At 38.3% G+C, this 23636-nt stretch overlaps 1 protein-coding gene across 2 annotated transcripts in view; it reads left to right on the top strand.

Moving 5' to 3' along the window:
- Positions 1-23636, top strand: part of dennd2b (DENN domain containing 2B) — a 76492-nt gene that overhangs the window by 7893 nt on the left and 44963 nt on the right. The window contains exons 1-2 of one of the 2 annotated variants that reach the window (XM_066647298.1): positions 3273-3427; positions 21367-21462. In XM_066647298.1, coding sequence (XP_066503395.1) covers positions 21389-21462 — 74 coding nt within the window. In that variant the 5' untranslated portion in view covers positions 3273-3427; positions 21367-21388. Of the gene's footprint in view, positions 1-3272; positions 3428-21366; positions 21463-23636 lie in introns of those variants that run through there. The other variant, XM_066647299.1, reaches the window with a different exon arrangement.

The following is a 23636-nucleotide window of genomic DNA, read 5'->3' as shown; positions in this document are numbered from 1 at the left end:
GCCTGTGGATGTGCGTTTTTTCTTTTTCCTATTTTATGTCTTTAGATTAATCTAGTGTTCCCTGTGAAACAACATCAGGTCTGTGTGTTATGCACTTGCCTACAGCATCACAGTTTTACAGGTAATAGATGATGTTTAAAATACAGGAAATATAGATTCCTGCGAAGTCAAAGAAAGTAGCCCAGACACTTCAGCATTAGTTGACTTTTAGCCTAATATACAAAATATTATATTGGTAGAAATGCTAATGTCACATTATGCCATCCCAAGACATCCTGGGGACTGTTCAGTGATCCACATCAGCAATATAGTTTTACAAGTATCACAAGTTAGCATTATTTTGAGGATCAGGAGTTCCTACCAAACCTCAAACTGAAATAAATACAAGCCCAGTCAGTATTTTGTGAACTGTTTTAGTCTAAAAACATGGGATAGCATGAGTTGTGTTTTTGTGCTGGATCTTATGTCGATAGCAGGCATGTCTGGATTGTCCTGCATGTTTAGACAGGATTAGAAAAGTGCTGTGCTTTTTGGTCCTTGTGATATTTTGACAAAAGCATCTCACAGACGTTTAATTAAGACCCCAGAACTGTGTTAAATTGTGGGGAAAGGGGTATAATATGTTTTTAAAGAAAGGTTATTGAGTTCCGGAGACCCAAACTCAGTTCTAGAATGTAAAAATTCTTCCCAGAATTTTGTTTCAACTACCTTTAAACCTCAGAGGCTGGTTTGAGATGATTAGGGAAACCAGGCAGTTGGAATAAAATCTGGATGAGGATTTTTACTTTTACATTTTTCTTTTACCACCTCTGAACTATATTATGTTGGCTGAGTGTATGGACCACTAAGGACGATGCTTAGCCTGTGAGTGTGTTTTCCAAGATTCTTTGTCTGCTTACGCAACTTATGGCCCCCATGCATGGCTTTGCATACCTCGGTTTACACAGCTGTGAGCAATGTGCTATGCTTGTTCTCTGCTGCTGAAGAAACTGGAGCACATGGGTAAATGGTAAATCAACGGATGGTTCTACAAGTCTGCGGGCTTCCCAGCAGGCGTGGACATCCACCAGAGTCTGAGCCAGCAACCTAATTATAGTCCCTAAAGAATTTGTTCTCCCCATTCAAAACAAAACATACAATGGGAATATTTATAGTGTGTTTTAAGTAAAAAAAAATTTGAAGAAACAAAGTCACAACAATATCACATCTTTTGAACAATGGATGTCTTGAATCAGTTGTGTTAACGTGCCAAAAAGGGTTTTAAGACCATTTTTACAAGTGCAGGAATGTATTACCACTCACCAGTTGATGTTTGAATTCTGCTTGAAAAAAGAATAGAACTGAGAATGAACAATGGCAAACATGAAGTAAATGACAAATATATACTAAGATTTAAAAGTTCATAATCACTACCACACTGCTCTTTTTGATAACTTTTTAAGTGTTGCTGATAAATCTGTGGGTGGCATGGTGGTACAGCAGGTAGTGTCGCAGTCACACAGCTTCAGGGACCTGGAGGTTGTGGGTTCGATTCCTGCTCTGGGTGACTGTCTATGAGGAGTTGGTGTGTTCTCCCTGTGTCCGCGTGTGTTTCCTCTGGGTGTTCCAGTGTCCTCCCACAGTCCGAAAACACACGTTGGTAGGTGGATTGGCGACTCTAAAGTGTCCGTAGGTGTGAGTGTGTGTGTTGCCCTGTGAAGGACTGGCGCCCCTTTCAGGGTGTATTCCCGCCTTGCGCCCAATGATTCCAGGTAGGCTCTGGACCCAACGCGACCCTGAACTGGATAAGCGCTTACAGATAATGAATGAATGATAGATCTGTGAAGATCTGCTACTTTACAAATTTACAACCAGGTTTACAGTTGTAGATTTCTACATAAAGATGGAGATGGCAAAAAAATAAAAATTAAATTACAATCCAAACATCCAGAAAAGTTGTGACATTGTGTATGATATAATAAAAGTATCTGTGATTTGTTAATTATCTTTATTTATGAACGCTATATAACTGAGAAAAGCACAAAGAATAGATTTCCAGTGTTGTCACTGAACTGAGTGTCTTTTGTAAATGTAAACACGTTTAATATTGTTCACTATTCATGAAACTTGGACTCCTCTGACCACAGAACAAGATTCTACTGTCTTTGGATAGAGATCTGGGGTTAGCTTGGGCCCAGAGAACGTATTAGCATTTTCACATAGAATTGATGTGTGGATTTTCTTTGAAAAATGGAGTTTCAGGTTGCCTTTCTAGATGCAGAGGCAAACTCTGTTAAGTGCCAACAGTTTTTTGAAGTACTCCCCAGACCATTTGGCTATATTTATAACTGTAGCATGGCAGTTATTTAAGCAGTGCCATCTGAGGGCTTCAAGGCCACACTCATTCATCATTGGTGTCCAGCCTTTCCTTACATGGCCTGGTATTTTTCCATATTTCCTGAATTATTTCATAATAATAAGATGATAGAAGACCTAAATTCTTTGCAGTCTTGCATTACAAATGTTCTGCTTGAAGTATTTGAAAATTCTCTCATGAAGTTTGGCAAAAAGTGATAAGCAATGACCTACATTTGCTTGCAAAGGCTGAGCCTTTGGTGAATGCTCCTTTTATATCCTGTAGTCACCTGCTTACGGCCTCTAAACACTGATGAATTAAAAAAAATTACAATTGTTTTACCCAACTCAACTTTTTTGGAGTGTATTGCAGGCATCAAATTAAAAAATGTTCATATTTACAAATCACAATCAAGAACTTGGAAATCTTTTCTTTTTTTTTTTTTGTATTTCATAGGGGATTCCAAAGTTGGCTAAGAAGTTAAATATTTGAGTTAATTTACCTTCTAATAAGTTGTCAGAACTAGAATCTGTGCTGTCAGCTTTGTATTAGAAGTTTATATAACTCAGAATAATAAGGTTACCATATAACTTTTTAAGTCACAAGGGCTAATTTTACAGTGTGTACACAAACTTGCACAAGTTTGGAATCACTTGTCAACATCTGTTTTACTTTTATTTTATAATAACTTTTACAATGTGCATTGAAATGCTACACAGCTGGAAAGGGACAAATGTATGACACAGTAACTTCTTTTCCCAAAAACTGAGCCATGTGTTATTGATTGTGGAAAGCTCTCTCGGTTTTGTGTAGGAGTGAGAAAACGTGCAGAGAAAGGAAGAGTAAGAGAGTGGGGGGCAAAACAAGCCCCTCTCCATGGAAACTAGCTCAGCCTTCAGCCAGAAATCCGTCTCCAGAAGAAGGCAGGCTCTTAGGGTTTTGTCCGCCTCAGAGAACATGATTAGAAGTTGGGGGGAAAGCTGCTGATATTACCGGCGTTTTGCGACGCTGTTTTCTAGAAAGATAGATAACTCATGGACGTGTAATAAACAGCTGGATACAATGGCTCGGACTACAAAGTGCTTCGCTCAGGTAAAATCGTTTTTAACACGCTTTAGTTATATAGCACCGAGGCTATGTGAACCGCAACAAAGTATTTTTTCCTCCCCTTCAGAATGCCAGCTCTCGCGGATTCGCTAGATATAACACAGTAACTTTTAAAGTGAAATATTTCTGCTCACAGTGGCGTCAAAAGGCGCAGTCACCAACGACCTATTTCGCTGTCCTGGATTTTAAAGACTTAATAACGTTCACAATTTGGAAATTAAGCGCTTTGAACTTAGACTAACAGTTACGAACAACAATTCTATAAGTTTCTCAGTAATTAAATATCTTTTGAGCAGCCGCATCTTAGGTCTTCTCAAGTTGGTTTCAATATCTGTATTTTACTGAGGGGAAAATACTTTAATTTGAGTGTGGACGTATGATACTCTGAGTATTTGTATTGGGTTTACAACAGCAAAAGTTAGAGGGAGAAGTACACTGTATCAAACTCATTACTGTCACAAACCTGACCTGAAATAGCACACTCATTTTGTGTGATGTGATGTGATGTGGACATTTTTAGTTGTATATTTTTTCCTGTGGAGTAAGAGAGGGAGTAGTTTGAGAATGCATTTTGATGCTCAACTTGTGTTATTATCAGGTCAAATTTACTCATTCGTGAGCTATTTATTAGAGCTATAAAATAAGCTAGATTTTCAAAACATTGTGTTTAGATTTCATTCTCCATTTTTTTCGTTTTTTAATCTACTGCATTTGAACAGAACAGCAGTCCTTCGTATTGTGTGAAAGTTTCATGATAAATAGACCAATAAAAATGCTCTAAAATGACTTAAAATACAATATTTTTTACATTGACCTCCAATGAAAGTTAAAGTTTTTTCCTTCTTCTGCAAAGTTGCTAATTTGGAGATTTTATTAATTGGACAGCGACAATGTTTTTCAAAATTGTCATCACATTAATATGATACGATATTGACCATTAGTATTCATGAATGTGTAGATGCATTTTGCACCCAAAGCCTTGTGTTATACACAAATATTGTTTATATTTCTAATTAATTATATAATAAAATACATATACTATAAAAAGAATTGTCCCTGTAAAGTAGATGACATAGTGATCTATGGATCTATGGATGTACAAACTATGGATAGTACATCTGTTGCCATGTAGCGGCACAGAACACAAAGGTTATGTCAGGTGCTTTATGCTAACTTTTGTGTTATCTTTAAAGAATGTATATATAATAATATAAGAATATTGGTTGATACCACTTGAACCAGAGATACTGATAACAGTATTGAGACATTTTCTTCATTAAAATGTGCTGAGCTCATATTTGGGTTAGATTTATTTTTAACACCTCACCTAAGATAAACATCTAAAATGTAGCCATCATGCCCCTACTACTAAGAACACTTATCTAGGCCTCAGGAACAACCTAACATCACAGTCTGGTGTGTCCTACTTCAGGCTTCTTACATATGATTATTTAGTTTGTTTCCTTTGATGTCTGAGCCAGCATTTATTTATTTATTTTGCTGATATGAGTCCAATACCATTGCTCATTGACACCAGTGTGCCATCTCAACTTGACAGTTTTAGTTTGATTGTTGGCACCAGAAAAACTTAACATCACTGTTTCAGATATTCACTTTTGGCACTAAATCATATTTCTAATTACATACAAATGTGCTATCTTGTCTTATTCAGAAACAAATATCAGTTTGCTTTTCTTGATTTATCATGTTTTCAGTGTATGCTCTGGTTGAGGTATGTTTTCACACTGAGTGGTGAATATAACATTTGCCCCCTTCCTTTAGCTGAAGCAGCCCCTGCAGCTGCAAGCCTTTTTTTCTTGAACTTTCTGAACAGACTGTCTATTGTGCTTATGGAACAATGACCTTTCCTTCTCATTGGCCTGAATTGTCAGCTCAAACATGGGAGGCCCTCTGTTCACCGTCCAGTGCTTGCATAATATGGATGAAGGCAGGATGTCATCACACATTGAACTATGTATCCAAACTAAATTATCTTCATGCAGCAATATCGATTTTTTTTGTCTCTGAGTCCCAGGATGATTATCTGCTTTCATGTTACTAAATATGACAGCTTTAGATAGATATCTTTATCAGGATTATTTTGTATAGTGATCAACTGTAAAATTTGTAGTATTTGCATGAAGTGAACAAAAGAAATAACTTAATTACTCATTCATTTCCTAAACTTCTCATAATCCTTTTTATTAAGAATTGATTTAAAGTAATATGCTTAAATTTCTACATTATCATAAACTAAAATTTCATTTTCATAAACTAGAACATCAGCTGCTTAGCCTAAGGTTTGCAGAACATCCGAGTTTCCTATATATCTTGTTATTTTTTAGAATTAACTTAATTTTTTCTCTCAGTTTTCTTGTCATCACCTGTTCAAACCACTAACCAGTTCTCCCCAATTGGAATGATGTCACCAATTTGAAGGCTAGCACCAAATTCTTCTGGAATGTGCACAAATGAAATGACATATTATACCACTTTAACCAAATTAACACAGTTCCCTCGGGTGTTGGTTAAATCACTGTGACATGCTTTGGTCAAAATACCTTAAGGATCAAACAACACAGCCAATATCTAAACAACCTTCGTGAAAACAACCAATTTCAGCAACTTTTCCTTTAAATGACAGTGAGCCACACACAGTTCAGCCCCAACTAAGTAGCATCAGGTGAGGTACAGAGGACATGTTTTAGCTGCTTAACCTCAAGTTTGTACCCAACAAGCTGTCAATCAAAAGTTAATTTACTTCATGTAGCTCGTACGATAGCAAAAGGCATGCTATATCTTGTCAAAGGCAGTCAAACACTAGTCCTGAGGAACCACACCTCTACAAAGATGATTGTTTTCCCTCTTTTGACAGAACAAAGACTTTGTAATTAGCTGAATCAGGGAGAATGGCAAACTCTTTGTAATTAGCTACATGAGGGAAAATGCTAAACTTTGCAATGTTGTCGGCTGTGGTCTCTAAGTTCTAGTTCCAAGCTTTTAACAATTACTGTGTTTACACAATAGTTCTCAATTAAAACCCAGACCAAACACAGAACATTTTTACACTGCATGCACAGTTATTAGGCAATTTAAATTCCTCAGGGTTATTATTATATTTGAACAAATACAGTCCAGAATGTATTGTATCTGAATGATTAACAAAGGAACCGTTTTGTTTTTCTCAGGGGCATATTAGAGTATGCAGAATTATACATTATAAAAAAGAAATCCAGACTCACTCGTTTATTCTTAATTTTTAGAGTAAATTTAACATGTAAGAAATGCAAGATAACAGTTTATGACCATTTATGTCCTTTTTTCCAAGGAGTCTTTCAGTTATTTGATCTGTTCATGATCAAATTTGCTGAAGCAGCATCCACAGCCTCCCAAATTCTGTTCAAAGAGTTCTTTTTTCTTCGCTATAATCCTCACAACTGAGCAGCGCCCACGAGCTTTCCATACAATTTAAGCCAGGTGAGGAAGAGACCATCCTGTATTTCTTGGACTAATTTTGACACATCAACTTGTGAATCTTATTCAGTGATGGCTTTACCTTAGCCATGTCTCTTAGCCCTTGGCACATACTTCTGGACACTCCATGATGTTGCAGTTCTGGAATATTGTGGCACTTTAAGATTATGGACTGCTTCTTTGTGAAATTGCTGGGTGAGTGTGCCCTGTATTGGACTGGTGCCCCATGAAAGAACTCTGGTCCTTGAAATGGTTCAGTTCATAATTCTTTTAACCTTGGTGATATCTAGGAAACAGGCCTGCATTTCCAGCAGTTTAGATAGGAACCAAAGATACGTCATCAGCAGGGTTTACTGTGGAGGTTCCTTGGTTCCAGTGTCACTGTGGCTGAATTCAGCACCAGAGCCAGAGATAAATGAATAGAGTAAGGAAAGAGTCGTCATATATCTACTGTTTACAGTGGGCTTAGATCATAGTGATATATGATGCATGTTTGAAAATGTTGCAGAGTTGTGAGTTGTCTTGCTGAGCTAGTGAGCCCAACCACATCCACTGCACAATAATACTTTATTTGCGGCTCTGAGTTCTTTCTGGAGCTTCTTTAGCCCAATAAGCCCATGGAAAATGCCACAGTCTGTGCTGAAAAAAAAATGCTTTTCTTTGGTTCTAGCTGGACCTAATTTAACTTTTCTGGTCCATGAATGAGTTTAGGTTGGTGGAAACATGCTGGAAATGTAAGATTCTGACCTACTGTGACCCCGAACAGGATGAAGAGGTTACAGAAGACAAGTGAATGAATGAATTTGAAGATTTATATTGGTCCATTCATTATGAAAGTTTGACAGTATAAATGACAGCTGGAGTTTCCAACAAAAATGGAGATAAGTGTTGGTCAGACAGCAAATGTGAGGGACATTCCTTCTGCTCCACTGTTTTTATGTCAAAAGCTGTATGTACATGTGTGGTACAAATTGATTTGGAACATTCCAACCAAGATTGGCTTAGACATGAGATTGAACTGATAGCACCCAGCCATGATAATGTAACAGCTTACAGCTTTAATGGAACACTAGGTAAGGTTTGGTAGTTTGCTCCTGGGCTCTTCCCACAGTTTTCACTTTAAAACACTGTCCTGAAATCAAGGGAAAGAGGTGTGGGTTGGCGTGGTTTATCTACCCCTTAATGTTGCATAGTATATTTTCTGCAGTGCTGAGCCTGTTGTAGCAATGACAGAGGCTCTATTCTTATTATTGCAAATCCACCTACCAGAGTATGTTTTTGAAAGCCAGAGCACCCAGAGGAAACCCATGCGGACACAGAGAGAACACACCCAACTCCTTATAGACAGTCACCTGTAGCGGGGTTCATAACTACAACCCCAGGACCCTGGAGCTGTGTGACAGCGACACTACCTGCAGTGCCATCGTGCTGCCCTAAGGGGAAAATTGAAAATTGATTCAGCTGAAAATGAACATTTTGTTCAGTTTAATATACCCAGACCACCTTGTAGTCTGTGCTAATTAGAGGTGGGCGATACAGAGAATTTTGGTATCAATCAGATACCAAGTGAATACAGGGCCAGTATCGCCGATATCGTTACTGATACCGATACTGCTACTCTTCGCCATGTGCCGGTGCAGCAGCAAAAGAAGAGGGGTGTGGGGCACTCTGCACTGAGTCACACACAGACTATAGCGGGAGAGAAAAAAACAAGATCAATACCAATACCAGCGTTGGTATCGATATTATCGATATTTGGATCAATCCGCCCACCTCTAGTGCTAATTCAGTTCTTTTATTTCTTCCCTGTGGTGTTGTGAAGCTCAAATCCACATATTAAAGATGTACAGATATTGGAATATTAAGTTCAAGCTTCGTTTTCCTGCTGAATGGAGAAGATTGCTTTGGATCCCATTATTGTCAGAAAGGATCGCTCCATCCCCTTAATTCTAATGATAAATGTTTTGACAGGACCTCCTTAAGGCTAAATGTTAATTTTGGCTTTACTGCAGAGACCACATGCAGATATTTGCAGATGGTCACAGCTGACATCAGTGTTGCTCATAACATATCTAGTAGTGTGTGGATTTGACTGTGTAACCATGGAGGCTGCACCAAATGTACCGTAAATGACCCAAAAAAAATGTTATAGCAGATATTAATGATGTGAGAAATGCTGCTCACGAATGTACTGAGGAGTTAGTTCTTTTATTGGACAACTCTAAACAAAACAGTATGGTAGCCAATGGAAATGAAATCGGATCCATTTTGGCGTTTCAGTCCAGGATCTAGAGGTTTTGTTAGGATGTTGCACAATTTTTCTCAGAATCAAGAAATGCACATCATCCATTCTGTCGTCTGTAAAACTGTAAACAGCTGAACGTCAGGGAAGAAATGGAATGAAAGGGGCTTAAAGAATTGGTTCCATCTGGCCTGTCCAGTAAGGGCTCTGTGAGTGAGGAATCATGGGTATTGTTTGGGGAGTGTGCAGCTGCTGTGAGCTGTGACAGCCTGAGTTGCACAGAAAAGAATTCAGATGGAAAGATGTTTCAGCGCTCCGCAAGGCCCAGCTACCCGTGCTTTTCCCCTCTCTCTCCACTTCCCAAACACAAACCTTCTGTCATTATTCGCAGGGACATGGCCTTTGCCGTCCTGGCATTGAAAGCCAAGTCAAAAGAAGACAAAAGACAGCTTCTTTGTTGGCTCTGTGTTACACTTTTCCTAGCTGGAAGCTGAATTTTGAGCAGTTAATTAGCAGCACCAGGGATTAGTCCAGGTGGGAGACAGTTTGGAAAGCTCTTGCCTTATTCTAGACACCCTCATCCTCATTCTCCTCAGCCTAAACATGACAGGCTTGGGCGATGACACCATCACGAGCATGCAGCATATGCAACATGTATCTCCATGTGAGTACCTGATGAAGACCATATGATGGTGGGAAGCTAAGTGTCTTGCGAGGGGGGTCCTTCTTACTTTGGTGTTTATGCAGTAATCTAACCCCTCCACTCTCACACATGTCAGGTCTGACAGGTCTGGTTCCGCCACAGATTGGTATTCCGCCTGAACACCAACCTACACCAAAGTACCAATGGGTACAAGAGAGAAAGCCAAAAGACAAATCGTCTCCAGAAGACAAAATGGTCTCCAGTGAATTCAAGGGCCAATTTAGTTTAGCCATGTCCTCTCCAGGGATTATGATGCCTGGAATGAGTTGAGACTGTGCAGAGGTTTGTGTTCTGCTCATTGCTTTCTTGGCTGAAGGAGAGCTTTATGGTGGGTTTATAAGCTTAGAGGAAGCCAATCAGCAGAAACAGAAATGCTGTCTGCCAAAAAGGTGAAGCAGACGAGAGAACAGATTTACAGCACTGGGCCTATTCTTAGAACTATAAGGTCTGTGTTGCATATTTTTGCAAATAACAGCCGTCACCATGTACTCATTTCCTACATTCTCAGAAAAACTGTCACTATGGTGGTACATTTGCTTTCACTGTAGTGGTACTCTCAGTCTTTTAGTTAGGCCATTGTAGCACGTTCTATAATAATTGCAAATGTTAATGTTATGTTGATTTCATACACCCAATGTAAAAAATAAATCAAATGGTACCTTGTTTTTTTTTAGTTTTTTTTTTTAGTACCTTGTTTTTGTTTGTGTTTTGTCATTTTTATAAGAAGATTGAGGTTACTTGTAGAATAGAATTCTAAATATTTTTATCATATCAGACAACTGTTTGAGACAAATAAAGGGCTACACATTTACTTGTGCCTATATTGTTGATTAATATTCAAGGAATTGGAATGATAAATAGACTGTTAAGCTGTTATATAATGTATACATTTAGTTAAAATATTGCCAATTACTTTTTAGGCAGTAGGGAGCAATACATCACACTGGGTATTGAAACAAACCTATTGACATTCAATTAATCCCTCACTGTTCAAAACAGAACATATTAATCAATGATCTCACAACAGTTATCCTTCCTCTTCCCCACTTCTCCCAGTGTTCAACATGGATTTGATGGACAAGGCAAATATTAGTGCATTCCTGTTCATGGTGTGCTGCTCTGTGGACCAACTGAACTGGCTATTGACAAGGCCAGGGACCTGTAGTCTTTTCCTGACCTCGGAACATTCCACTCCATGCCCCTCATACAAGGGAGCTGCTCAGATAGTGTTTGTTTGAGCTAGTGATAAAAGAGGTTTACATTTTAACCAGTTTCTTCTCAAGGACTTTATGAACAAGGGGGTTTTCTTTTCTCTGACACAAAAAAGGATGAATCAAAATGCACCATTGCAAATCTTCAAGGAAAGCTTTGTGTGAATGTTATCAACATGGTGATATATGAAGAAACAGCAATTGACACATTGAGTGTTAAAGTCTTCTCTATCATATGTACCAAAGATGGTACTGTCCTTATAGTCCTAAAGCTTGTTACTGTTTGAAATTTTGTGATATCAGAATTTAAAGGCAGCTAAGTTAGTTGTTTATGCTGTTACAACACTGCTTTATTCAGGAGAATTGTTGGATGGCAGAGTCGATATCAAGAAATAAAAAGGAATAACTCATAGTCCTTTTTGTAGTGAAACAACGGGACATCAGCAGCAACATTTAGGCTTTCACTAATGTAAAAATAATCAGTAGAAATCTAAGCATTACACTGGAATTATTTTTCCATTTTTGAATAAAGTCACCTGGGAAAGAGTTAAACTGAGCTACAAACTGCTGTCTTATTGTTAAAGGCCTATTTTCTTCATAGAGGCTAGTGGTGTTTGTACAGTTTTAACTGGACCCTTTAAATGAGCACCTTAAGTGAAACAATTCAAATCTAAACTTTCAATGGATGTCAATGTAAAAAGATGTATGGAGCATTTCTATTGGTCCATTCATCATTTTCACACAGTGTGAAGGACTGCTGTTGTATTCAAATGATGTAGTACATTTATAGATTCATTTTAACTCAATTCCTGAAATGGATCTAAACAGAATCTTCACTCATGAGTAATATTTTCAAGGGGAATTCCTAGCAATCCGATTTAAGTTTAGCGTACCAATATAATCTGTGTAATCTGCTAAGCAAATATTTTAAGTTCCTGATATTTTATCAAGTCATATGTCCATTACTACGTGACTCATATTCCTGTTGAATTTGAACATTCATATGCTGTTGTCTTCTGTCTGCAAAATCACCACATGGCTGATATTTTTCTCAGAACTGGGTACAGCCCCTGCCCTTCCTGTTGTAGATTCCTATCTGTCAAAGAAGGGATTGTTCCTCACATTTTGGAAAATGCAACTTCTGTACAAGATAGATGTGTTAGAGGAACACATGATCATAAAGCATAAGATGAAGAATGGAAAATTCATTCTGCATTAGGTCATTTATACATTTTAATGAGTGTGGTTAATTGGGCGTAAGCCAAGTATATTTTACAGAATGCATTTTTGTTCTGCTATTGATGTCCATGCAAATTTTAGGGATTGGCCTTTCAACTGTATGACCATGCTAAGTAGATTTGAGGCTACCCAGAGGTATATTTTGAGACTCAGAAAATTAGCTCACTAATGCCTCTGAAGATTTAGTTGTGACATAATTGCGGTTCCAGAATGAAATTAACATGAGATGAAAGTGAGACAGGATCAGAGCACAGTGTCAGACTGCACTAAGACATCTATTAAATCTCAAGAGTAGACATGGGGAGACATGGCCTTTTTCTCAAGAGAAATATCTGAGTAGCAAGAGACTTCAGTCAAATACTTCACCTTTTTAAAAATCCAATTTCCTTTTGTCTAGAAGCAGCAATGATATTTAGGAGATGTAGGATATCGGTTTCTGATTTTTCTTTCCTTTAGATATTTTCAGCTTCTCCTTGTAGAATGGAAACCCAGTGCTGATCTTTTATTTATTTTTTGTGCTGAGTTTCCCAACAGGGTTATCTGTCACAATGTTGACATGTTCCTGTAAGTCTGTAATCATGTTTTGTTTTATTAACCAGCTTCACTTATTTGTGTTTCAGCAAGCTTTTTTCAATCAATATTCTTGAACTGGTTTTGCCTGATTTTCCACTGAATGGCAAGCTGCAACCTGCACATGTTGGGCAACTGGCACCCTTAGTTCACCAACCTTGCCATGGCCAATCTATTCACATGTCTTCTATCATGCCTCTTGTTTAAACTTCCAGGGGATTTACAGTAACTGCTCATATCTCTTTTCAAGTTTACATCTGCCCATAAGACACATATTTAAACTATGCTTTATAAATCTTGTATAGAAAGTGCTAATGGTAGAGGGTTTTGGTGAAATGGTAAGCTGATCTTGTTTCACAGCTCTCATGCCTTTTTTTTGCACTTCAGGCTTAGTGATAGAGGTGATTTAATGGTGTAATATATTTCCAAGCATGGTGGACTGTATTTTTACAGCTGTTCATTCTTCAACAGCTCAGTAAAATATTCAGGCTCATTTGAAACAACAGTTCCTTCTAAATTCTCTGTGTTTGAAGCGCCCATGCTAAAGAAGAAAGAATATTTATTTTTTAGGCAATGTTCAACCACAGTTTTACCTGTATTATTTTAAGGCCTGTAAATTTGGAGCTGCAAATATTTTTGGTAATTCTTTGGTTCATTTTGCTTCATTTGAACTTTCCTCACTCCCAAAAGCCCTCTCGAATACACTGTGATGAAGGAAACTCTTAAAATGCAGCCCATTGGTAAGTACTCCAGTTCAGTCAAAACAAAAAGTACTGAAGACACAACTTTGCTAGCTTTGTTATTGTCGTTTATGCATGTGGAGGTGCACCAGTTCTAGTGCTTGAGTTGCCACAAATGCTGTGCTTTTTAATAGATTATAAGATTCAGGGTGATTTCAAGGTTATTTAGCAGTGCCCAGAGTAAAGATTTATTGCTCAAATGTTGCTTTTTAATGGCTCAGGAGACCTAATGTTTATTCTCCGAATACTCTTAAGAACCCAGGTTAATTCCTGGGCTCTTTTTCACAGGAGAAATTTCTGAGCAGCAGGAGACTTCAACTAATCTCTCCTTGGTCTCCATATGGTCTTGTTGTTTTCTAGGAGAATCTACAGAGGCTTTAAGGACATTGCTTTTTTGATTTTTCTCTCCTGTTTGTTCTTTCTATTCCTAAGACACCACAGTCTGCAGGAGGCCATTGTTTCTCTAGGGACAAAAATAAACAGTAAGGGCAAAAAGTCCTGGGCTGGAATTTTCAGAACAGACTAGACCTAGTTAGATTTGGAGTGAAGATGCACGTTCATCTTGCAGTACTCTGAAACAGGAAATGGCTGACAGAAGGAATGTCGTCGCTCCCCTCGTCTGTCTTTGTAGAGCTTTCAGCTATGATGCTGTTTGGCTGGTTACTTCATACAACAGCTTCCTGTAAACAAGCCATGGCACCTTTTAGAGTGGATCTCACACTGACCACTTCATAAACAGGAATGGGTTTTACTTGAAAGCACAGGACCAGATATCTGACAATCTGAGATTAGGCCGGTTTGATACTGAAGTCACAAAAAAAGTCACAATGATTTAATTAATAATCAGATTAATTCACAAAATCGGATTTTGTGAGTAGTCTGATCAACATGTTTACATACACTTCAAATCAGATAATGGGGAACTCATGAGTCTATAAGTAATCTAATTTTTGCAATAGTCAATAATATCCCAGAAAAACATGACATAAATTTCCTGCTGTAACTGTTTTTTTGTAAAAATAGACCCATTTTATCTGAAAATATGCATTTCCTTTTCTTATGATTTTTAATATTATGCAGTGCTTCTCTTCTCACATATTTCTCTGCTGCTGCTGAGATGGAGGTGAGCATTTTTAAATCAGCGTCTGTTTTTGGAAACAGCGTGTGTCCTACCTTCGTGTTCGTGGTAAGGACTGGTGGGAGTGATAGATACTTAATGAATTTTCAGATACAGAACCACTGGAGACCTTTTGAGTATGTGTCCAAGACGGCTCTTCCCTCTATCCAGTTACGTTTCCGGTACATGTGCAGACCGTGAAATTTGAAGAAATTTGGGTACTAGTTAGAATAAGACTACGTTTATATAGGTTTATAAGTCATTTAAAATCTCTTTATTATTGGTTATTAAATATGTTGTTAATGCATTAAAAGTAATTAATAACCAGTTATAGCACATTGAAAGGGCAACAGTGGCCCGTTGTTTGCCAAATGGTGAACCCACATCAGTCTACACTGTTAAACCTCAGATATTTCGGGATTCTGACCTTATTTGTCTTCCCCATCAGTTATCATTAATCCTGGCAGCTTTATTAGGTATTTGTTAACTCCTAGTGTGTTTACAACCTAATTTACAGCCATGTGGTAAACAGGTTTTTTAAGCGGTTTATAAACATTTATACATTTATTATTTAAAAATTGTACCGAAATATGAATATGTGTATACATGCCCTCAGAAATCAGATTACTAAGCTGAAATCAAGCTCTTTTAAGTCCTATTCGGACAGGATCAGTATTACATGGGGAGATGGGGTAATGTAAGACATGTAAGATGTCAGTTTATGGATGTTTATGGTGGATTCACACTCGATAAGAAATTGAGGTGAAAATAACAGAAATGGGAGGGGCTACTTGATTCACGCACTGCCGTCACATAGTGTGGATTGGACACAGCAGAGATACTGGAGATTTTACACACAACTGTTCAGCCGTCCCAACAAAAGCATACAGCCTTAAATGACTTTATCTTTATCTTCTAGTCCTTCATAACATATAATGGGCCAGAAGGTGGCAAAACCTTTCTAAAGCTTCACACAGTTATTATAACTGCTATTATAAATTGTTTAATGGTAGCGACACGTTCATAACACGTATGGAGGCTACTAGTGTGGACAAAGCATACCTACAGTTTGTTTTGTTGATTTGAGCACGGTCCGTCTTTTAGCCGCTGAGCTTTTGTTAAACCGTACATTCCATCACTAAATGCCTCCTTCAGCTCCTCTGTTTTTGAGAAAACTCACAAAAAAATACTTCCCTCCGGGATATGACGCAATATTACCCCACATTTCAATTTGGACAGGATTAATAAAACCTGGGGTTATTTTTACTGCTCGTTTTACAGTAGGTAAAAGGCTCAGGAATCTTTCCTGAAACGGGACCGTGCACTCTGTAAACATGTCTGAAATGGTCTATTCGTACGGGATAAAACTACTGAGGTAATAATAATTAATCCCCACGTTCACAGGTAAAACTAATCTCGTCCGAATAGGGCTTTAAACAGATTTCATAACCTGATTTCAAGACCTTACTCTGATCTCAGAAGTCTGAGTATGCTGTTCACATGCTGACATTAAAAATCAGATTAATGTAGAAATCTGATTAAGAATGGATTTTGCCTTTGTATGCACTCAATATTTAAAAAAAAATTATTTAAGCGCAGCAGCGCAGCAGGTAGTGTCGCAGTCACACAGCTCCAGGGGCCTGGAGGTTGTGGGTTCGATTCCAGCTCCAGGTGACTGTCTGTGAGGAGTTGGTGTGTTCTCCCCGTGTCCGCGTGGGTTTCCTCTGGGTGCTCCGATTTCCTCCGGGTGCTCCGATTTCCTCCTACAGTCCAAAAACACACGTTGCAGGTGGATTGGCGACTCAAAAGTGTCCGTGGGTGTGAGTGAATGTGTGTGTGTGTGTCTGTGTTGCCCTGTGAAGGACTGGCGCCCCCTCCAGGGTGTATTCCCACCTTGCGCCCAATGATTCCAGGTAGGCTCTGGACCCACCGTGACCCTGAATTTGATAAGCGCTTACAGAGAATGAATGAATTATTTATTTTGAAGAAATCCACCAGAATGAACCTAGATAAACTGGTTTTACATGACATTAACTGGCGTATAAAACAATGTATTTAGCTGAGTATTAATATTCAATGATTCATATGTTTATTCAATTAAATATTTCATAAAATGATTGTGTGCGTTTCTGATATTATCTGATTCATTCCGTTTCACTGTGACATTTTTTCCCCAATTAAACAAACCTCTGAAAAGCTGACTCATAGTAGGTTTTATTTTGAAATATCATCCACATCAACCTCAAGCTCTCACTGGGAGGTTTTCTTTAACTGTGGAAATTATTTTTTCCACTTTCTGCACTTAAATGAGGTTGCCTTCTGGCTTGATGGGAGGAAACAGCTAAGTGCTCAGCATCTGCTTCTGTGGTAATAGGAACATGTTGATTAAGATGTCTTTAGTTTAAAAGCAGTTTTTGGCTGTGATGTTTATGTACAGCTGTTGTGCTGCCTTTGAACGTGTTAACTCCATGATTTTGTGGCCCAGGAGTCTCAAATGTGAGATCGGGGTCACATTTAAACACTCTTTATTGATGTACAAATATTCGTTCAGGGCAGAGTCCCAAAGCATGTATTCAGTAATGTTTATGGCTGTCAAATAGACAGCTTGGCAATGAAGTAACATCTTGTGCAAAGTGCAGTCTATGACAAATCAAAGCAGTTCAGGGTCTCTTGGGCCTGTCAGGTGACAAAATAAAAAAAACAAAACAAAAAAAAAAACTGCTCCTTTGGTCCCGGAGATCAGCTTGCCCCCGCAGGCATGAAAGCATGATCTTTTCTGTGTAGCTTGTAAAGGTAATCTCTACCTGGATTTTTTTTTATTTCTTTTATCAACTAGGTGTGACAGTTTACCAGAAAAAGCAATCATTAGCCTATTTAATGACCCTAGAGACTAGACTCTGCTCTGTTCCTTTTGGCTGTTCTGTTTAAACACTGCCAGAGAATAGTAGAAACATTTATTCCCAATAGATTTATTTCTTGCACAGTATTTGGCAGGGTTCTCTGTTTCAAATAATCTTTTATTACAAACTTCATTAAGCTGAAATCCTTTACTCACTATCAAAAACGAACTTTAGAGGTTGTGTGGTCATTGATTTGATTTTGCTCCAAGAAATGCCTTGTAAACCTACTTTCAAAACCAAGTGTGATGCATTTTTAATGTTACTTACCATTTGGCTATTTAACTATTACATGTGTCACACGGGCTGTAGATTTTGATATATTGTAGCTTTAGTGTGCTGGCAGTGTTTTGTAGTCAGTGAAGTCATGTGTTTGAGAACTGACTCAAAGTCCACATTGACTATAATTTATCTAGGAGAGGCAGAATTGACCCAGTAAACATAACGGGCCAAGACCCGTTTTTAGACTAAAAAACTGTGTGTAATTTGTCAGTTACCCTGAAACATTATTGGTAATTACATGCACACGTATGTTCATAAATACTCTATGAATTCAGCTACTTTAAAATGCACCCATTGAGGGCGCAAGCATGGAATGAATTAGGACATTCCAGAGTAGCTGCACATGAGTGCCTCTGAGTTTGAGCCCATGCCCACTATTGGGTAATGGAGAAGTGAGATTGATATCTCTGGAGAGATGGAGCACATTTGGGAGTTCTTTGTGATCCAGGACTAATGGTTCAGCATCTGTACCTGACTTTGATAATGCCCTTGTGGCCAGGCCTGTTGCAAGTATTGCATAACTGCCTAATCCCTATATATGGCACACACTAGGATTATTTTCCCACTGTCATGTTATTTCTAACCCAAGAGACAATCTGTATATTAAATGCATTTACAACACAAAAACGTAGACAAAACCCAAACTAGCTCATGCAAATTAATTTGCCTCTAGACCCTTCTGCCTGTGAGGTCTAGGGTTGGTCCTGGTTAGTTTAGTTCCGTTGTGAGATTCAAACATTCTGGTAGGTTTTTTGTTTTTGAAGAGTTAAATCTGAGTTTACTGGACTGTGTCAGGTGATATGTTATTTTTTCTTGGCTCCAACACAAAAGGCTCCATATTCCCTACGTAGTGCTCCACTTACAACTCTACATAGTGCTCAAGAACAACTCAAAGTGCTGAAACTCACACAGTGCATAATATGTCTAATAAAGAGTTACTTGGGACTGAGCCACTTGTGCACATTTCCCTATTTTTTTGGTAACTCTGTGAGGGAGAAGGAAGCAGTTTGAAATATATCCTCTAAATAAACACAGGATAAAATACATTGGGAAAAAATGTAGTTTTGTCACCTGTGACAGATGTGGTTATGTGGTGTCTCATGCTGCATGACACATCTATATAAACTTGGACATATTTATAGACAAACTTTAGGTGTCAGTATGGTTATTAATCTGTATAGCAGTGGTCACAAATAGGTGGATGGCGATTCGGGTTTTCGGACCCAGACCCTGTCCCATCTGGACCTGGACCTGTAACTGATAAACTATTAAGAGCTTTTTAATTTTGAGTGTTTGTATTAAGTGGTGTGACTCTTCTAGTCATTACATTTCAGGTTTAGCGATCCAGGAAACTCACAGACTAATTGTATGCCTTTCTGCATATCACACATGAGGATACTCAGCCAATCACATCTATGCACTATGATGAGCGCTGTGACTCGAATGAGTGACACACACAGGGTAGGGCTCTAGACATCACTGTTCTACAGCCAATAAAAGTAGTCCAAGGGACGTGACAAAAGCTCTTTTGGAACACTTTCAGGACGGCAGTGTTGTGTGAGGTAAAACCAGAAAACTTTCATAAGAAAGGAACGATTACCGGTTGAAATTCACGTTGAACACGCTGTTTACGTATAAAGTCCCATCCTTCTGTATAAAGAGCCATGAAGTCTTGCCCTCCAGCAATAATAGCCAATCAGAATGCTGGTTATGGAAAAGCAGTAAAGTCAACTGCAACTTCAAGACAGAGGCACTTATTTTAGGTACATTAGGCACTTACATATGCATAAATATTACTTTCCCCTTTACCCCAAATGTAATCATAAGTTATTTTTAAATGATTATTGATTGTTCAACAACAGACAGATTTTGACTGACAGGAAATTTTTGATGAAAAGGAATATTCAGCCTTCTTGTACCACAGCTATTTCCCAATATCAAATCAAATCAAATCAGATTTCTTTGTATAGCACTTATTACAACTGTTGTAACAAAGCAGCTTCACAGATTTCAGGTAAGACAAAGTTTTTACATGAAATTTAAAAATGTAAAGAAAGTAAAAATCCCCAGGTCAGCAGGCCAAGGGTGACCGTTGCAAGGAAAAACTCTCTTAGCTGAGGAAGAAAAATCGGGAGGAACCAAGACTCACAAGGGAGGACCTATCCTCCTCAGGTCAATCTACTGGTAATGATAGTTAGGAGTCCATGAAAAATTTAGTGTAGGGTGGGCACTTCTAATGCAAACACTAGAGGGTAGTCAGTTACTGCAGCAAGGGGAAACCAACAACTTTATTAATATCCTTCATTTCAAAAGAAAAAAGAATTGTTGAATAAGCAACTGAACACAAATATTTGAATATGTAGTGTATATAACTGCAGTACAGGAAAACATTACTAACATAAATTAGTTTATTCTCAATTGTAAAGTTACATTTCAATGTATAGACCCTAAGTTTCAGCTGATAATTTTGCAAAACCTGTGTATATGTCACGCCCTCGTCCTGTCATGTCTGTTTTCCCCGCCATGTGCTCATGGCTCTGTTTGTTGTTGTCCATGTCTCCGCCCATGTCCCGCCTTCTTTCCTCCTCCTTGTCAGTGTCCTCGTCAATGTTGTTTATAATCCTGCCCTTCATTATTAGTCTCAGGTGTCCTTATGTATTTAAGTCCCCTTCTCTCACTTCCTCTTGTCGGACATTTCTCCTTTGTAATATTTCGTGTCCAGTTGTTTCATTTCCAATGTCATAGTCTTATCGCTCCCTTCAGTCTGTCTGTTCCTTGTTTTGTCTCGTCCGTTCCTCGCTTCGTTTCCTCTGTCATTGTTTTGTTTCTCCGTCGTCATTGAGTCTCAAGTCTGTCTGTATCTGCTTTCCCTCGTTTTGGTTTTTGCTCAAGTCTCTGTCTCTGTTTCGTTATATTTTGTAAATAAAACTCAACTCAACTCAACTTTATTTATAGAACACTTTAAAAAACACCAACAGTTAAAACAAAGTGCTGTACAAAAGATGTTTATAAAACAAACTAAAACAAAATAAAATAACCAATAAGGAAAAATAAATAACTTAAATAAAAACAACACTAATAAAATTAATAAAACAAAACAAAACAAAAAGTAACTGTATTTTAGCGTGTGCGTCCGTCTCCGTCAGTCCGCCCTCCCTGATCCTGACAGTACAATTTGGGCTCTGTTTTGTATGAGGATTAAAGATAATGATTAAGATATTGCTTACCATGTCTGTTATTTGATGTTTTTTGTTTGTTTTTACATAAATAATTTCAGGTATATGCTTTCCCATATTGTACATTTAATGATAGGGTCACAATGTTTAATGTTTCAGTCAGTCTATAATCAATAACCTGAAAGTCCAGGTGGAATTTTACAATTTTCTGATAAGGCAATATAATTTTTGCATAAATAATGTACCGTTGCTTTTTGTTTTTCTGTCTGTTAGAGTGGGCAGTGTAAGGGAGGAGATGACTGCCAACAAGAGCTCCAAGGCTGCCTCCAGATCAGGAGAGGCTAAGAACCCACAGGAGATCCCTGACAGGTGAGCGTCATGGCCTAGACCAGCCTAGGGTTCAGAGAAGCAAAGACACGGAGAGGGTTTACATGCATTGACTGGGCTTTAGAACAACCATAAAATCTATAAAGCCTGAATCAGTTGGGAATCTGGCAGCGAAGATAGTGTTATCTCATCTGTACAAAACAGGCAGCCGTTGAAATACAATCTTCCCTCTGGGTCTGGTTCGGATGTTTCTGAGTAGATGAGAAGCTAAACATGAAATGTTTGGTATGGACTGTTCTTAATCTGGATGTGTCATCAAGATTTTATACTTAGTGTAGGGTAAATCTTCTCTTAGGCAAACAGGGTAAACAAAATTCTGGGCTCTTTGTTGGCTATGTGCTACAAATAGTACAACTGCTAATAATAATACAAATAATTAATTTACATGTAGAATTTTTTATGGAATAAATTATTTTAAAAGGCTTTGATGATTGCCTGTGTTGATTAAAAGAGTTTTAAAAGTAGGTATCATGCCAGGAACTGGATGATAAAAGATTTTGTAATCTAAAAAATCACTTAAATGTGGTGCTCTCTGCCAGCAGTGAAAGCACTATCATGTGTTCACAAGCTAAGGCAAAAGGCAGGAAAGCGATCTTCTAAGTAGAACAGAAGTTGCCTTTGTAATGACTTATCAGGGGTTCTTTACTGTCGGAAATATTTATCAAAGGAGACTGCAAACTGGTGGGCTAAAAGGGAAAAAATCGGACTGCATAGTTTCTTTAACCCTCAGAAGAACCTGTGGTAAAAATGAGGATAAAAAAAGAGCTCTACTATTAAATCATAGTCTTTACAGGCACCAGATCATGCTGAGGAGGTGGATTTACGTCGGGTACTGTTGGCTATAGGTTGGCATGGCTTAATGTGCTTTTGATTGGAAAGATAATACATGAAAAAATAACTCACTTACAAAAGTGAAACTCACACATATTTCTCGGGGCAGAGTCGAGACCCATTAGCACATGGTTTAACATGTACCTTTTGATGTGTTTTAGTGCAGCCCCATAGTTTCTCCATTACGGCCGATGCCTCATACAGGAAATGGCCTGTGGTCAGCCTTGCCCTCAAGACCCAGGAAGAGCCAGACTAGCGCTGGCACGCCGCTTGGCCCCTGTGTGGCCCATGCAGCTGAGCTTCCCCAGCCCTGGAGCTCTAGAGCCGGGCTTGTTTGTTCTGGCCCTTTCCAGGCATCCCGAGACCCTCCTCAGACCACAGACACAAATTCACTGTGGGCCCTGTGTCAGAATTTTGGACTCAATATATTCCTTTTGTGTAGGAACCTATATAAGCTGAATACTGTACTTATAGATTATAATCTTTTATGACGTTTGGAGTCGTGCCACAGACAGGCCTGGGGTGTATTTTTAACATGCGCTGTTATTCTGTGGCTGATTGACTTTAAACATGGATTCGCAATAATAGTTGTAGACCACTCTGATCTGGGCAAGCGAGATTGATGGATTGGAAAAGGCATGAGATCATCAGTGATAGGACACATTCACATGTGTTATTCTGATGTGAGTGGCAGACTTGATATAAATATATGCTTTGTGAACAATACTCTCTGTAAATCTTTGTCAGATTTGACAACTGTCTGTTTTTGTTGCATGATTTGGAATGATAGGGCTTGTATAATAACAGATTCACCAAGAAAAAAAGGAACCAGCACTAGTTGGATTGATGATGGCTTTCAATAAGCTCATAAAAATTGGCATTAAAACATAGCACAAAAAATACAGCTGTATTTAAGTACTTAAAGGCAATAGTAGCTTTGCTTCTTTTAAGGTGTAATGGAACGTTTGAGTAAGAAACCGATTGTAGCTTTTTGAGTTTTTAAGTTTAACGTGTCTGTAAGGTTTTATTCACTTTTTGAATTATCACACAAATTTCCTTTTAACTAAGGCTGTTTACTTTTATAGCACTGTATGTGTTAACTTTCACGGAAAATTAGAGGAATGTAAGCAAATCAATGTTACCCATCCATGGAGTAGGAATAGAGCAACATCCTCATCTGGTTTCGTGCTTTTAAATGTTCTAAGGTCTCACCACCATCCAAATGCCTCCAGATGCTGTTTCGTGGCAGTGGCTGAGAGAACAATTTCCTGAGCCAGTCCAGACTGAGACACTTGGTTTGTTTGCCATTTAGTGTATTGCATTAA

This window comes from Hoplias malabaricus, chromosome 16 (assembly GCF_029633855.1).
Source record: "Hoplias malabaricus isolate fHopMal1 chromosome 16, fHopMal1.hap1, whole genome shotgun sequence".
Lineage (NCBI taxonomy): Eukaryota > Metazoa > Chordata > Actinopteri > Characiformes > Erythrinidae > Hoplias > Hoplias malabaricus.
This window is presented reverse-complemented; position numbering and strand designations above follow the sequence as displayed.